Source organism: Malaclemys terrapin, chromosome 3 (assembly GCF_027887155.1).
Source record: "Malaclemys terrapin pileata isolate rMalTer1 chromosome 3, rMalTer1.hap1, whole genome shotgun sequence".
NCBI classification, from domain to species: domain Eukaryota; kingdom Metazoa; phylum Chordata; order Testudines; family Emydidae; genus Malaclemys; species Malaclemys terrapin.
The window spans coordinates 116,242,111-116,260,085 of NC_071507.1; the positions used below are offsets into that span (position 1 = coordinate 116,242,111).

A 17,975-nucleotide genomic window follows, 5' to 3' on the forward strand; every position below is an offset into this window, starting at 1 on the left:
GGATGCAGAAGGGCTACAAGAACAAGCTGCAGTGTCACTGCTCCTTGCTTTTCATGCTGAGCAATTTATGTAGTGTAAAAATATCATTAGGAAGGCCAAAAAATTTGAAAAAACAGCTAGGCAAAGACTCAAAAATTAATAGCATTTTTTTTTTTAAAGTACTTCAGAAGTAGGAAGCCTGCTAAACAACCAGTGGGGCTACTGGACGATCAAGATGCTAAAGGAACACTCAAGGATGGTAAGGCCATTGCGGGGAAACTAAATGAATTCTTTGCCTCTATCTTCCTGGCTGAGGATGTGAGGGAGATTCCCAAACCTGAGCCATTTGTCACCTAAAAAGAATCTGAGGACTTGTCTTAGATTGAGGTGTCATTACTGGAGGTTTTGGGTGAATACGATCTGTTCCAAAGAGTTCTGTAGGAACTCATATGTGAAATTGCAGAACTACTAACTGTAGTTTGTAACCAATCATTCAAACTGGCTTCTGTACCAGATGACTGGAGGATAGCCAACGTGAGGCCAATTTTTAAAGAGGGCTTCAGAGGTGATCCCAGCAATTACAGGCCGTTAAGCCTGACTTCAGTACTGGGCAAACTGGCTGAAACTAAAATAAAGGACAGAATTGTCAGTCACATAGATGAACATAATTTGTTGGGGACTAGACAAGGGAAATAATGCCTCACCAATCTGCTAGAATTCTTTGAGGGGGTCAACAAGCATGTGGACAAGGGGGAATCCAGTGAATGTAGTGTACTTAGATTTTCAGAAAGCCTTTGACAAGGCCCCTCACCAAAGGCTCTTAGGCAAAGTAAGATGTCACAGGAAAAGGAAGGAAGGTCCTCTCATGGATCAGTACCTGGTTAAAAGAGAGGAAACAAAGGGTAGGAATAAATGCTCAATTTTCAGAATGGAGAGAGGTAAATAGTGGTGTCCCCCAGGGGTCGGTACTACTCAACATTTTCATAAATGATCTGGAAAAAAAGGGTAAACAGTGAGGTAGTTATGTCATCTGCAAATTTTGCTTTCTTGAGTAGTTTTAAGTTCAAAGTAGACTGTGAAGAGCTACAAAAGGATCTCTCAGAACTGGGTGACTGAGCAACAAAATGGCAGATAAAATTCAATGTTGATAAATGCAAAGTAATGCACATTGGAAAACAATCCCAACTATACATACAAAATGATGGGGTCTAAATTAGCTGTTATAACTCAAGAAAAGATCTTGGAGTCATTGAGTCTAGCTCTCTGAAAACATCCACTCAATGCACAGCAGCAGTCAAAAAAGCTTACAATATTGGGGATCATTAAGAAAGGGATAGACAGAAAATATATTGCCTACATAGAAATCCCTGGTACGCCCGCCCCATCTCAAAAAAAGGTATTTGGAATTGGAAAAGGTTCAGAAAAGGGCAAAAAAAAAAAAACTATCAGGGGTATGGAATGGCTTCCTTAGGAGAAGAGACTAATAAGACTGGGAATTTTCAGCTTGGAAAAGAGATTACTAAGGGGTGTGTGTGTGTGTGTGGGGGGGGGGGGGAAATATGATAGAGGTCTATAAAATCATGACTGGGGTGGCATTATTAAGTGCCATTGCCCTATACTACTGGAATCATGCAACCAAGCAATTCCCTTATTTCCCTTCTCCCAGTGGGCCATACTCACCACAGCTGGGGCAGTGACTGATGCTCCCCATCTATTTTAAACACTACATTCTCACTTCTGCTTGGGATTGCTTGTGGACAGCAAGGGGAGTAACTTAAGATTCTGAAGTCTTGCTTTCTGTAGTGAAATGGTACCTGTGTGTGTTTTACGTTCAGCTGCTGCCATTGCAGCATTCGGGGTCTGCCCCTCCATACCCACAGAACACCCGAGCCAGACAAAGAGAAAAAAGAAGACTACTTGGGATAATATGTTTCAGGAGATCCTGCAAGCCAGCGCTGCATAGGACCATGAGCACAGGGTCTGAAGGAGGAACACTGCAGACAGACTGGAGAAGGAAAGAGCGGAGAGGAGAAAGGCCCAGGAGTCCAAGCAGGAAAAGGAGAGGGAGATGCACCAGGATATAATGGGGCTTCTCAGGCAATCAGCACAGATGCTGCAGTCTGGTAGACCTGCAGGTTCAATAATCCTGAGCTTACCTTCCTCTGCAGACCACTGAGAACTCAATATCAGAACCTCCCTACACTGCCTGCCCACCATGCATCATTCCATGTGGCTGCAGTACCCCTACTACTCCACCCTCGGGGTGGTTACAGACAATCTCAGTTTGACCCACACAGACTTGTGAAAGCCAAGGTTGATGTATGCATAGCTGAAATGGACATGAAAATTCTTTCCCCTTCATAATTTCTGTTCTTAATGTATTAAGTTTTTAACATACTGTATTTATTTTAAAATTGCACAGGGTTTTTTTTTGCACTGATCATTACAGAATAAAAAATTAATTATTTCCAAACAATATCAGAGGGGTAGCCGTGTTAATCTGGATCTGTAAAATGCAACAGAGTCCTGTGGCACCTTATAGACTATAGATGTATTGGAGCATAAGCTTTCGTGGATGAATACCCACTTCGTCTCACATGCATCTGACGAAGTGGGTATTCACCCATGAAAGCTTATGCTCCAATACATCTATTAGTCTATAAGATGTCACAGGACTCTTTGTTGCTTTTAGAACTGCTGAGCACTCCACAGCTTATGTTTTGAACTAATAAATTCTATTGTTTGGAAAAAAGCAACCAATTACCTGTTACTGCACAATGTCATACAACTCATAGGATCATTCACAAACAACCTGAACAGGTGCACTGTCGATGTTATATTCCTTCACAGTAACCACCACAGGACTCCTCTCAGGCCACAAAAGAGCAGGGCCAGGTAGAGCATACAACACCCCACACTATTCTTGCTCACTCTTAAAAATGGTTTTTCAAAGCCTCCCTGAGCTCTTCTAATAGCCCTTGTATCTGGATGTTCAAATTCAGCAGATAGCTGTTCCACCTTGGCAGAAACTCCCTCCTCTGCCCCTTGCTTCACATACATTATGCAGGACATAGCAAGCAGCAATAACCCCATTTGGATGTTTTTCTCATTGAGGTCCAATCTTGTAAGTAAGCAATATCAGCGACCTTTCAAATGACCAAAAGCACATTCAACTGTCATTCTACACCCACTGAGCTGATAGTTGAATCATTCCCTGATGCTATCAGCTTCATGAGCCAAGGGGGTAAAGGGTAAGCTGGGTCTCCCAGGATCACTATTGACATTTTAACATTCCCAATAGTAATCTGACGGTCAGGAAAGGAAGTCTATACTTGTAGCTTTTTGTAACTGTCCTGTGTTCTTAAAGCTGTAAGTGTCAGGCACCTTCCCTGAGCAGCCCACACTGATGTCAGTGAAGAGGTCCCCTGCGATCCATCAGTGGTTGCATAATCATAGAAAAGTAGCCCTTTCTATTGAAGTACTCTGTGGCAAGGTGGTCTGGTGTCAAAATAGGGATATGCATCCCATCTATCACTCCACTGCAGTTCAGGAACCCCACTGCTACAAATCCATCTACTATGTCCTGCACATTGCCACTTACAGTCCTGCTTAGCAGGAAGTGATTAATTACCCTGCAGACTTACATCACAACGTCTCCCGCGGTGCATTTCCTAACACCAAACTGATTTCTGACTGACTGGTGGCAATCTGGCATTGCAAGTGTCTATAGTATGATAGCCATTTGCTTCTCCACTGTCAAAGCAGCTCTCATTTTCGTGTCCCACTGCTGGAGCACTGGGGCGAGCTTGGCATACAGATCCAGGAATGTGGCCCTGAGAAACCAAAAGTTCTGCAGCCACTGATAGTCATCCCAAACCTACATTACCACATGATCCCACCAGTCAGTGCTTGTTTCTCAGGGCGAGAAACAGTGCTCCACCACCTGCAGCTGCTAAGTGAATGTCACCAACAACCTTGAACTGGTTCTCGCTATCTCCCACAGCAATCTATCCTTCAAGGGAATCATCATGTTCCTCACTGATTTGGTTCTTGTGGCTCTGCAAAGACTCCAGGATTGTGTGCCGTGTGCTTGCAATCCTCATGACAACAGTGCAGAGTTGTGCAGGCTCCATGATTCTGTCAGAGATGATGAACAAGGAGAAGGGACACATGGGTTTGTGGGATTTTGAAAAAAAGGTACAAAAAACTGTGCGACACACAACATTATCCAATGGAGACAGCTGAAAACTGGGAAGTTATAAATTAATAAATAAATAAGTTAATGGAGATATCCCATCTCCTAGAACGGAAGGGATCTTGAAAGGTCATCGAGTCCAGCCCCCTGCCTTCACTAGCAGGACCAAGTACTGATTTTGCCCCAGATCCCTAAGTGGCCCCCTCAAGGATTGAACTCACAACCCTGGGTTTAGCAGGCCAATGCTCAAACCACTGAGCTATCCCTCCCCCCATGCCAGTCACCCCTGCACAACTTGTTTCGTCCCCATCATGCATTGCCAAAGCTTCCCAAAAGAGGCACACTGGATGGTGGCTAATTGCACAATGGTATACCTACCCAGGGTGCACCGCACTCCGCATCGATACAAGCACTCGCATGAGTATGTGCACTGTCAACACAAGGAGCAAAGTATGCATGTGCACAAGCCACATACTAACTGCGGCGGCTGTATGCTGATATAACTTAAGTTTACAACGCAGAGGTGACCTAAGTTAAAATATTTGCTTAACAGTTGGCTTAACAGAAAATTACAGAACAGAAACATTTAAATTTTAAATGCAGAGAGCCTGCCCTCAGTTGCATCATAAACTAGTAAATATGACCATGGACAAGTCAATTGGGTTCTAATCTTCCAGAGTGCTTCAACTTACTTAAATAAGACAACAAAACAAACTCATTTGTAAGAATGGCATCTTAACCTCTGTGACTGTTATCCCCTCTTTAAAACTGACATTTACCTATCTTTGTAAAGTGCTTTAAACTCTATAGATTGAAAATGCTATGTAAATGCAAAACATTACTTAACTTTATGATCCACAGTAGAAAGAAATTTAGTGAAGCACAACATAGTTGTCGCCCCATTCCTCTAGCAGAGGAGAAATGCTTGTCATAGTTACATTAGAGTATAAGAAAATAAGCATTGGTCTGATCCAGTATAGCCATTATTGGTCTAGCCCGGTAGTATCCTGTCTTCCAACTGGGTCCAGTGCCAGATGCTTCAGAGGGAATGGACAGAACAAGGCAATTTATCAGGTCATCCATCCTGTCATTCAGTCCCAGCTTCTGGCAGTCAGAGATTTAGGGACACACAGAGCATGGGGTTGTGTCCTCTGTGTGACCATCACGGCCAACAGACATTGATGGACCTATCCTCCATGAACTTATCTAATTCTTTTTTGAACCCAGTTATACCTTTGGCCTTCACAACATCCCCTGGCAATGAGTTCCACAGCTTGACTGTGTCTTGTGTGAAGTAGAACTTAGTAGTTTTAATCTTGCTGCCTATTACAGGTCTGTCTCATCTTACGCTGAAGTTACGTTCTGCGGTCAGCGCGTAAAGTGAAAACCGCGTATAGTCAAAATTACATTGAGTGTAATGGCAGGCGGAATCACCCGCACGGCAGGAACAGTATTTAAATTATTTTTCTTTTTTGTTTTTGTCAACAGCGTAAAGCTGAATTCGCACATGTTAAATGCGCGTAAGGTGTGACAGACCTGTAATTTTACTGGGTGGCCCCTGGTTCTTGTTAATTACCTCTTCATATAATACACTTCCCCAGCGTTTTCTCAATACCACTCACAATTTCATAGACCTCTATCATAACCCGCCTTAGTCATCTCTTTTCTAAGCTGAACAGTCCCAGTCATTTTAAATCTCTCCTCACAGGGAAGCTGTTCCATACCCCAACTCATTTTTGTTGCCTCTCTCTGTACCTTTTCCAATTCTAATATACTTTTTTGAGGTTAGGTGACCAGTACTCACAATATTCAAGGTGTGGGAGTACCACGAATTTATTTAGTGGTATTATATTTTCTGTCCTATCTATTGCTCTCCTAATAGTTCCTAGCACTATTAGCTTTTCCAACTGCTGCTGCACATTAAGCAGATGTCTTTAGAGAACTATCCATGATAACTCCAAAATCTCTTTGAGCAGTTGCTAACCAGTAGCAAGTATTTTTAAACAACATTTCTTGCTTTCTCTGTCATCACTAGTTTGCTCATGCTATAAGTTCACTTGTCCCAAACTGTTCCTACTGAAAACAAACCATCTCCTAAAAAAAACCACACCATATGGTAATGTTAGAAGAGCTGGTCCAATGAGTCTTAGGCCTTGGCTACACCTGCGAGTTACAGCGCTGTAACGCCGCCCCCAGCACTGTAACTCACTCCCCGTCCACACTGGCAAGGCATTTGCAGTGCTGTATCTCTGTGGTTGCAGCGCAGCATGTACTCCACCTCTCTGACAGGAATAGAGAGTATTGCGCTGCCGCTGCAGCACTGCGGCGCCAGCGTGGCCGCCCAATGCACTGTGAATGGCCTCCAGAATTATTCGGCAGTATCCCACAATGCTTCTTCTAGCCACTCTGGTCATCAGTTCAAACTCTACTGCCCTGGCCTCAGGTATCCAACCATGTGACCCACCCTTTACATTCCCCGGGAATTTTAAAAATCCCCTTCCTGTTTGCTCAGCCCGGCGTGGCGTGGAGTGCTATCAGTAAATCTTTCCAGGTGACCCATGCCTCCACGTGCCAAGCGAGCCCCAGCATGGAGCAATGGCGAGTTGCTGGACCTCATCAGTGTTTGGGGGGAGGAAGCTGTACAATCCCAGCTGCGCTCCAGCCGTAGGAATTACGATACCTTTGGGAAGGTATCAAAGGACATGATGGAAAGGGGCCATGACCGGGATGCTCTGCAGTGCAGGATTAAAGTGAAGGAGCTGCAGAGTGCCTACCACAAAGCCCGCGACACAAATGGCTGCTCGGGTGCTCCCCCCATGACCTGCCGATTCTACAAAGAATTGGATGTGATACTTGGGGTTAACCCCACCTCCACTCTGAGCACCACCATGGACACTTCAGAGCAGGTGTGGGGGGGGAGGAGGAAGAGGAGGAGGAAGAAAACGGGAGTGATGATGGTGGGCCGGATGGAGACACCCCAGAATCCCTGGAGCCATGCAGCCAGGAGCTCGGTAGCCAGTCGCAGCGGCCGGTACTTGGTGGAGGACAAACAGAAGAGCAAGTTCCTGGTAAGCGGGTTTTCTTCCCCCCCGCCCCGGAAGGAATTTTTTCAGTGCAGGCTCTTTGGGAGAGGAGGGTTAGGCATGCATGCCTAGATGCAGAATAGTGCATTGATGTGGTTTATCACATCGCGGTAATCGGCCTCGGTAATCTCCTCAAATGTCTCATCCAGAACGTATGCAAAGCGCTTGCGCAGGTTTATCGGGAGAGCCACCGTGGTCCTTGTCCCAGCCAGGCTAATATGTCCGTGCCACTGTGCCGCAAGGAGCAGCGGGGACCATTGCTGCACACAGGCAAGCTGCATATGGGCCAGGGCGGAAGCCGCATTGCAGTAGAAGACCCTCCCTCAGGTCACCCTCAGCAGCGAGATATCATCCAGGACGAACTCCCGTGGAAAATGTTGGGACAAGTGTTCAGTGTAGGTGTCCCCTGAAGCTGTTGGCTCTCTCCAAGGCACAGAAACCCAGAGGACAGTGCAGCCCTGAAAGAATCAGTCCCCCTTACTCACCATTTTGAGGCTCCCATGGGATATGTGTGCTCTGTTTCGGACGGGAAAATTATGCTATTGTGTAGACCCTGTGTGTTTTCTACTCCTTAAGTGCGGGGGGAATCATTACTCTGTCTGGTATAAACAATGCTGCCTCTGTTAAATGTTGCGTTTTGCCTATACAGCTGCATCAACCTTGAGACCTCAGCCGTCCCTCTTATCGACTGCAAAGACTCAGGAAGAGACAGCGAAAAAGCAAAGAAGACATGCTGCAAGAAGTGATGCAGCAATCTATTAAAGAGAATGAGAAAGCACAGAACTGGAGGGAGAGAGAAAGCAGGATCCGCAAGGAAAATGCATCGCACCGGCGGCAAAGCACCGCGCACCGGCATCAAAGCACTGATCGGCTCATAAGCATCCTGGAGCGCCAAGCAGATGCTATCCAGGAGCTCGTAGCCATGCAGAAAGAGGAGCAGTACCGCAAACGCCACCCTTCCGCTACAGCCCTTGTCCCAAAACTCTTTCCATTGTGCCCCACTGTCACCTCCAACCCACTTTCCCCAACTTCCGTGTTCTTCACGCCACCCGCTGCCTCCAACACCAGTATCTTCACCACCCAGCCCTGAAAAGCACGACCCTTACCCTCTGCACTCAACCCCCATCACCATGCAGTATAGCTATCCTGAAGTGCAGCACTCACTGCACAGACAGGACATACACGAAACTGTGATTGTACTGTTCCCCACTCCACCCCCTTGTTTCTTTTCAATAAATGGATTTTTTTGGCTTTGAAAACATTCTTTATTATTGCATAAAGTAAAAGACTCCTTAGCCCAAGAAATAAACAGGCACTGCAAGTCTGCTTGTCTGCTTAGCAAACACTGATTCCTAAAGATTGGAACTACTGCACTTCACTCCCGTGCAGGGCACCAGATCTCTCTGCTGATTTTCAGCCTCAAATTGCTCCCTCAAGGCATCTCTAATCCTTGCAGCCCCACGCTGGGCCCCTGTAATAGCCCTGCTCTCTGGCTGTGCAAATTCAGTCTCCAGGTGTTGAACCTCAGAGGTCCATGCCTGAGTGAAGCTTTCACTCTTCCCTTCACAAATATTATGGAGGGCACAACACGCAGATATAACCGCGGGGATGCTGTTTTCGGCCAAGTCCAGCTTCCCATACAGAGATCGCAGGTGGGCCTTTAAACGGCCAAATGCACACGCCACAGTCATTCGGCACCAGCTCAGCCTGTAGTTGAACCGTTCCTTGCTGCTGTCAAGGCTCCCTGTGTAGGGTTTCATGAGCCACGGCATTAACGGGTAAGCGGGATCTCCAAGGATCACAATGGGCATTTCAACTTCCCCTACCGTGATCTCCCGCTCTGGGAAAAAAGTCCCGGTCTGCATCTTCCTGAACAGCCAAGTGTTCCGAAAGATGCGTGCATCATGCACCTTTCCGGGCCAGCCTGTGTTAATGTCAATAAAACGCCCATGGTGATCCACAAGCGCCTGGAGAATCATAAAGAAATACCCCTTCCGATTAACGTACTCAGATCCTAGGTGGGGTGGTGCCAGAATAGGAATGTGCGTCCCATCTATCACCCCTCCACACAATTAGGGAACCCCATTTGTGCAAAGCCATCCACTATGTCCTACAAGTTACCCAGAGTCACGGTTCTTCTGAGTAGGATGTGATTAATGGCCTTGTAAACTTGCATCAACAATTGCAACGGTCGACTTTCCCACTCCAAACTGGTTTGCGACCGACCGGAAGCTGTCTGGAGTTGCCAGCTTCCAGATTGCAATAGCCACCCGCTTCTCCACTGGCAGGGCAGCTCTCAATCTCGTGTCCTTGCGCCGCAGGGTGGGGGCAAGGTCCTCACACAGTCCCATGAAAGTGGCTTTTCTCATCTGAAAGTTCTGCAGCCACTGCTCATCATCCCAGGCTTCCATGACGATGTGATCCCACCACTCGGTGCTTGTTTCCCGAGCCCAAAAGCGGCGTTCCATGGTGCTGAGCATGTCCATGAATGCCACAAGCAATTTCGTGTCATACGCATTACACGGCTCGATAGCATTGTCGGACTCCTCACTCTCACTATCACTTTGGATCTTAAGGAATAGTTCGACAGCCAAACGTGATGTGCTGGCGAGATAAGTCAGCATACGCCTCATCAGTTCGGGCTCCATTTCCTGCAGACATCGCGCTGCACAGAAACCGTTGAAAGATGGCGCCAAAGGTAGACGAAAACAAAGGATTTCGGAGATGCGAAGTGATGCATCATGGGGCGTTGGGACAGGACCCAGCATGCCCTGTACCTACGCCCCCTTCCCACAACCCACGGCGCCAGAATGGGAAGAGGTGCTCTGTGGGATAGCTGCCCATAATGCACCGCTCCCAACAGCACTGCAATTGCTGCAAATGTGGCCATGACAGTGCGCTGGGCAGCTGTCAGTTTGGACAGACTGCAGCGCTTTCCCTACTCAGCTGCACGAAGTCAGGTTTAACTCACAGCGCTGTACATCTGCAAGTGTAGCCAAGGCCTTGGTGGTAGGACTGGCACAATGTAAAAGAACTTGAGAATAAAAGTGCTTACTGGTCCCTTAACACGCCTTTAACTCAGGGTTCTCAAACTTAATTGCACTGTGACCCCCTTCTGACAACAAAAATTACTACACGACCCCGGGGGGATACTGCCGCTTAAGGTTGGCGGTTGTCTGTGGGCGAAGACTGGCCTGCCTCCCAAGGTCTGTGAAAGTGAGGGATCATTGTCCAGGATGGGTTGTAGATCACTAATGATGCGTTGGAGAGGTTTAAGCTGAGGACTGTAGGTGATGGCCAGTGGAGTTCTGTTGGTTTCTTTTTTGGGCCTGTCTTGAAGCAGGAGGCTTCTGGGTACACGTCTGGCTCTGTTGATTTGTTTCTTTATTTCCTTATGTGGGTATCGTAGTTTTGAGAATGCTTGGTGAAGATCTTGTAGGTGTTGGTCTCTGTCTGAGGGGCTGGAGCAGATGAGGTTGTATCCCGCCAACCTTAAGCATATTCTCACCAGCAACCACACAACGCACCATAACAACTCTAACTCAGGAACCAACCCATGCAACAAACCTCGATACCAACTCTACCCACATATCTACACCAGCAACACCATCACAGGACCTAACCAGATCAGTTACAACATCACCGGCTCATTCACCTGCATGTCCACCAATGTTATATGCGCCATCATGTGCCAGCAATGCCCCTCTGCTATTACATTGGCCAAACTGGACAGTCACTACGCAAGAGGATAAATGACACAAGTCAGATATCAGGAATGGCAATATACAAAAACCTGTAGGAGAACACTTCAACCCCCCTGGCCACACTATAGCAGATGTAAAGGTAGCCATCTTACAGCAAAAAAATTTCAGGACCAGACTCCAAAAGGAAACTGCTGAGCTCCAGTTCATTTGCAAATTTGACACCATCAGATCAGGATTAAACAAAGACTGTGAATGGCTATCCAACTACAGAAGCAGTTTCTCCTCCCTTGGTGTTCACACCTCAACTGCTAGCAGAGCACCTCACCCTCCCTGATTGAACTAACCTTGTTATCTCCATACTGATTTATACCTGCCTCTGGAAATTTCCATTACTTGCATCTGAAGAAGCGGGCATTCACCCACGAAAGCCTATGCTCCAATACTTCTGTTACTCTTAAAGGTGCCACAGGACCCTCTATTACTTTTTAGAGTTGACTATTATGTTTTACATGTGGAAGAGATTGGACAACTAATTCCTACATCCTTATCAAGCTAAGGAGAAAAACATTTTATAAGAATAGATATTCAGTAAGTTTGCATAGGCAACCTCTCCTCCTGTGGTCCTACCCTTGCAACTGGAAACAACGATGTGAATAAGCATCATCATATAATAAAACTAAAACGGCTATGGAGTAGGGACACGGAGAGAAAGACAGAAACCTGGAAACTCTCTAAGTTCCAGCTGAAAGTCTCTCACTAAAACATTTTAAGAAACCAAATCACCTTCAGACTCCAGTTGTGCCCCACCACCTATCCACCCCAAAACAAGGCCACACAATCTCCTCTAAAAGCCACCCCTGAAAGCGGGAACCTGCTGATCTGGGGTAAGCAACCCTTTCGTCTACAGCCCCGCACCCCCCACCAAAACTTTAGCCTGCGGGGTGCGGGCAGGAGACTGAACCCGCTGCGGAGCGGGACTCTCCAACGCACACGCGGTGTAAATCTGCTCCCTGAGCAAGGCCAGGTCGGTGCCCAAAACCAAGAAACCCCCGCCCGCCCCCCGCCGAGCGGCGGCAGCTCGGGGCCGGGGAGGGGGAGCGGACACGCACGAGGAGTTTCTGGGTCACCGACAGGAAAGGAAGGGACCTGGCTTGAAGGAAGTTCCGGGTTTGTCCTTCCCCCCGCGAGCGGGCAAGGCGCTGCGGGCCCCTCTGTGCTGGGGGGGGGGGCTCTCAGTGCAGCTACTCCTGGGGGGCGGCAGCGCTGCCCCCCTCAGTGCAGGACGCACTAGGCCCGCGGAGGGGGGGGGCACAAGGCCTTGGGGAGGGCGTCAGGCCCCTCTTGCCTCAGGCTATAGGGAGAGAGGCGCGGCCGCCCCGAGCGGCTCCTCTCCTCTGCGGGCCCGTCTCCCCAGCTCAGGCCGCCCTCATCTTCCCGTGGGAGGGGGGGGAGCGGGCGAGACGCGTCTCTTGCCCGGTGGGGGGGGGGTTCCCACTCTCCGTGGGCGGGGGCCCTACCTGGCTCCAGGTGATGAGCTGGTTGCTGGGCGCCTCCCCCAGCAGCGCCCACAGTTTGCTCAGGAAGGCCGGGACGCTCGCGGCCGCCAGCTGCTGCTGCTGCTGCTTCATTGTCGTTGTAGTAGGACCAGGACGGAGCTAGGCTGGCGTGGACGGGCCGCGTGCGCGCATGCGCACCTACCTCCGCAGAACACTGACCTCACACGCCTGCGCGCGTGTGTGGCGTTCCCCTATACCGCCACACGCCCTTTACATAACAGGTCCACGTGCACCGCCCTCACGTGCAACAACAGTGCCAGCCCAGCGTTCCTATTGGACGGAACGCGGAACGGCGCAGGGAATCTTTGCGACCCTCAGCGGGAGGGCGGAGCCTCAACCTGAGATTCTATGTAAATGACGAGTCGCCCCAGCCAATCGGGAAGTGACTCTCTACAGGGCCGGGTGAACGTGCGTGCTGTGCACGTGAGCGACAAGGCGGGGGGGAGCAGCCTAGACCAGGAGTGGACGGGGCCTGGCCTCGCGGGACAAAGGCGCGGGGGTGAGGAGCAGCTGCAGGGGCTGGCACGGTTAGGGAAGGAACCTGCTCTTCCCTGTCCCGATCAAGAAACTACCTAGCTGAAGAATCAATAAATGAACACTGGAGATACTGCTTGCAGGAGGTGATGCAGCCATAATTGTGCCCTTATACCAGGGGTGGCAAAATATGGCCTGCAGGTCAGATTCATCCCGTCTAACATTTCTGTCTGGCCTGCCGTGACTCTAGCGGCACAGCAGGGTGCTCAGGGAGGCTGCCTGCATGCCATGGACCCATGCCACTCCTGCAAGTGGGCAGCTGCTGCTGTTGCTGGTATGTCTCTGTGCGCCCCTGCAGGGGAAGCAGCTTTGTGTGCTGCCCATGTCCCCAGCACCATCCTCACAGCTCCCATTGACTGGAAAATGGCCAATGGGTGCTGCAGGGGCGGGACTTGCGGGGCACAGAGACCTGCTGCCCCTTTCCTCCCAAGGTGTGCGCAGAGATGTGCCAGCAGCAGCTGCTTCTAGGAGCAGTGTGGTAAGCACCTCCTACCTAGCTCCTGCACCTCGCGCGCCTTCTGACACCCCGTCCCAAGTCTGAACCCCCATCCTGCATTCAAACTCCCTCCCAGAGCTCACACCCCTCACCGTCTCCTGCAGCCCACCACTCAGCACCATCCTGGAGCTCCCTCCTGCACTCAAACTCCCTCCCAGAAACCCACACCATCTCCATTAATATAGCAGAAATGTGCGGCCCGTGATGACTTACCAAAAGTTGTGGAGTGGCCCCCCTGCAAAAATTATTGCCCACCCCTGCCTTATACCTTGCAGTCAGCATTGCTACTGGACTGCTTCTTAATCTTGGCTACACTATTTCACTTATACCTTCAGATGCAGACTGCATATTTTAATCCCCCTTCTTTTCCCCTAATTTCACTGGCACTAGGGGCTTAGATGTCCACACATTCTTTTTGCTAAGACACATCACATTGGTGCTGTAGTATCACTGCTGATGGACTGTCTCCATGCTTTAGTTTTTCCTTTTGAATAAATCAGCAATGGTTGGTGTTTGTTGTAAAAAGGTACAGTAACATTTTTGCAGTGAGGAGGGTAGATGGGGACTGATAAAGAGACAAAGTGGATGAGGTAATGTCATTTATTGGACCAATGGCTGTCTCTCTGACAAACAGAAGTTGGTCCAATAAATGACAAAGCAAAATATTTATGTGAACTTGCTTCTGCACCTGTGGACACCGATATACCATTCTTGCATAACTAGCATAACAGACTCTCTGTATAATCATCAAAATGAACTATTTAGAATATCATTTTGATATCCTCGTGCTTTTTTTTTTTTTGCAACTTAGTTTGGTGGAATCTAAAGCATCTTTCCCACCCTCCTTCACAAAAAAACCATTCAAACAACTGTCTAAGAAATTGTACATCATAGACGGTAGATGCCAAGTTAGACTTATACTTTTTTACTGTTGTCAAATACTTGGTATTGTAGACACACAAAAACTATCCCGAATCTCAGACTTCTGGTCTTGTGGATAATAGGACTGAATAATTCAGTGCACTGACAGGGGTTATAAGACTGAATATTTTCTTTATTTTCATATCTTGGCTTTTCACACCACTTTGTTTAAATAGATAATTTAGAGGGCAATCAAGACCCAAACTGGGCTTTATTTTTTTCTGGTGAAGTAGGAACAAAACATGTTTACTCAGTTGACTCTAATTCTGTAGTAACTACTTCAGTGGGAGTCGTCATCACACAGCACAAAGGAGAGAGAGAAGGAATTTTTATTCCTTATAAAAACAAAGAAGACACTTGCCTCCCTTCTCTTAGTATAAGATTACAAAAGATTATTTTTTTATATCTGGAACCATCTTTGATAAAGAAATGTTATCTATGCTAACTGACTTTTGTAAGCGTGTTTTTTAATTAAAAAAAAACACATTCGCTTAAACAAGTTTTCAGATGAAATATGCAGTACTTTAAGTACCTTAATTCAAGCTAACTAGTGGCACAAAACAAATAGCCTCATCTTTCTAGTTCATAAAGAATAATTCTGTTCTACCTGTAACTGAGTGAGATAACATGAATGTCTGTTGGTCAATTGGAAGTATACAGGAGTTGTGTACGTCAGTACAAAGAATTAATAGGGCACCATGTTGAACAAATTCTGAAACAACAATTTGTATTAAGTGCTTTCATGCTGTAGTGGTAGCTTTTCAGACTTGAAGAGCAGGTCTTTGTAAGCTCAAAAACTTCTCTCTCTCATCAACAGAAGTTGGTCCAATAAAAGGTATTACCTCACCAACCATGTCTCTTAAATGCTAATAGGTCACTTTCAAGGGGAGAGGAAGGAGGCCCCCTTTTACAGGGTTTTAGGTTTCCAGAAAAGTTCTCCAGCCTAGTTTCAAGACATTGGAGGAAACAGCCAATTTGCTGAAAACATAGGCATGCCTAGTACATTGTTCTTCATGCATAAACATAATGAGCTTAGCAAAAGCAAAAAAAAAAAAAAAAAAAACCAAAACCCCTCTCCTCTAAGTGTAATCAGTATTCAGTTTTAAAACATGCATACCTTGATTATATTGAAGCCAGTTTTCTCCAGAACAAAGTGATGCATCTGTCAAGGAGATCTATTTCCTAGTCAAATAGCAACTTCTAAACTTCAGACCTTTAATAATGGAGCTATTAAAAAAGTCAAACTGGAAATGAATCTCAAGGAGAGGCTGAACAGCTTTTACTCAGACTTCATCATAAAGAAAGCAACAACTAGGATTGCCAGATTTGGTTGGACGTGTTCCTAGAGGTTTCTTTGCATGACATAATCTTTAATTAAAGATTAATCTTTAATACCTGGAGACACCAGGCCAATCCTGAAGGGTTGGCAACTGTAGCAACAACCCCAGTTTCACCACACACTATTGTTCTCAGATCACCTTTAAAGAAGCTAGTTTTCTAAATCCTTCGTGCCCTCTTAAACAACTGGTCTAAAGAATAACGAAATGCTCTACTAGAACCCATTTCCTTCTCTACATTAAACAAACCTTTAAAAAATACAGAGGAGAACTTAAAACTGATATTTACAATGAAATTGGTGTCTAAGAAGCTATTTTGTGTTTAACTCACCCATGTATGTGTCTGGGTATTTTCATGTAACATTTTAGTGCCACAATACCCAGATCCAACAAAATCAGCGAATGGCAATCTTACTATTGATGGTTTGTTTAGTCAACAGGTGTCAGAAAAAAGAAAGTCAAAATTTACAGTCTTCTTAAAACAAAGACTAACAAGGTCATCTTGATGCTATTTCCACTAAGATTGAAACCCATCTGATATACAAGGCAATACCATGGAAAAGAGTATTTAAGATCTATTACTTTAAAAATCGTTTCCTTTCCACTGCACAAATTTTATGCTAAAGAAATGGACATTGATTTCAAGCTGTATCATGCAGTTGCCCTCTTTAAATAGCAGGCAATTTCAGCAGTCCACACAATTCTTTAGCAGACCACTTTTTCAGCCATTAGCTTCCTTGTGAAAAGAGATGTCCTGATTATCATCAGTTTTATGGGATATCTTTTCAGTGTCACTACTGGAATGACAAATGTATCCTTATAGCGTAACGCATAGTGTAATCCAACTTCATAAAGGTTATAACAAAGCAGTTGTGGTAGAGAAGGTTGAATGGGTTGTTCATGCTGAGTAGCAGATTTCTTTTAAATAAATATTATTTTGTTTTCAAAGAATTACTGCTTGTGTGTCCATCCTTGAGCAGAAGGCTGTATCCAGGTCCTTTCAAGGGTTAGCAAGATTAGCTTGCTCTGGGGAGGCCTTTGTGGGATGGAGACAAGCCCCCTGGTAACACCCCTGGCAATTCTTCTAGGGTGAACCACCATCTTATCACCCCTTTGGATAAAGCAAATTGCATAGTCTTAGGCAAACCATTATTGGAGTGCTTGAGGTCCATATTCTGGGGTACCAAATTGGTGTCCCTGAAAGGGTGGGCTCGAGGCACTGTTTGAATCCTGGAGCTAGTTGTAGTGTCCCATGCCAGTTTGAGAGCTAACAAATTGGCATCCCTGAATTGGTGGGCTTGAGGCACTATTTAAAACCCTAAGGCTTGAAAGCATTATTTTAAGGTCTAGAGGTTACAGTGCCCCTTATCGGATATGAGGAAATTGATACCAAGCAGGATTTTTTTTTCTCTTCTTTCTTTCCTTTCTTTCTGTTTTCTTTTCTCTGTTGTTTGTTTCATGATTGTTCTAAGAACAACCAGTTTTTCGATGAAGTACATTGAAGGTAAGTGAATATAGTTATAAGATAAGCTTAGGACTTTTATTGTAGGATTTGAAAGGTACCTATTAGGAATAGTTGTTGATTATACCGATGCTGGCGCTGCAATCCTAATAGAATTAGGAAGCCCAGGTAAATGTTTTAGGCTGATGGAAAGGTCAGCAGTGCAATTGACGCTGGAGCAAATTACCCCAATAAATCAGGGAGCTTAGAATAATTAGGGCTGGTGGAAGGGTCAGTATAGTGTTGTAGGTTAAGTGTAAAAGATAAAATTGCAAGTGCAAATCAAGGATCGCAACCGAGATTTTCATCTGGCAGAGTAGCTTGAATAAAGGTAGTTAGGCCAAAAGAATGACAATTCAGCTAAAGGAGACAAAATTGGGCAGCTAAGGTCTAAGGGAGGCAGATTCTGGGGTCAGGCACCAAGGATAGGAAGGTCTTGGGAGGCAGACTTTATCCCACAAACTCAGATAAAGTCAAGCACCAACAGCAGAAGCTGGAAGGAGGCAGACTTTATTCCAAGGGAATTGTAGAAACTCATTGCTGAGATCACTGGAGTCCTAGTCCTGAGCAAGGATAAGATTGGTGGTATAAGAGGCCAAAAGTGGTTGTCCAAGTAACAGGCGATCACAGCCTGTGTAAGGATTGGTGCCTAAGAGGCAGAGCTAACTT

The 17,975-nt window shown here is 46.4% G+C and overlaps 1 protein-coding gene across 2 annotated transcripts in view; it reads right to left on the bottom strand.

Moving 5' to 3' along the window:
• The window catches only part of HSF2 (heat shock transcription factor 2), a 38,751-nt gene extending 26,080 nt beyond the window's left edge, over nt 1-12,671 (bottom strand). The window contains exons 1-2 of one of the 2 annotated variants that reach the window (XM_054022749.1): nt 12,479-12,565; nt 791-856 (exon numbers count right to left, since the gene is read on the bottom strand). Coding sequence is in view for 1 of the 2 variants with exons in the window: in XM_054022748.1 (XP_053878723.1) it covers nt 12,479-12,589 (111 nt within the window). In the remaining variant the exon portion in view is untranslated. Of the gene's footprint in view, nt 1-790; nt 857-12,478 lie in introns of both variants that reach the window. The other variant, XM_054022748.1, reaches the window with a different exon arrangement.
• Between the last annotated feature and the right edge of the window lie 5,304 nt (nt 12,672-17,975).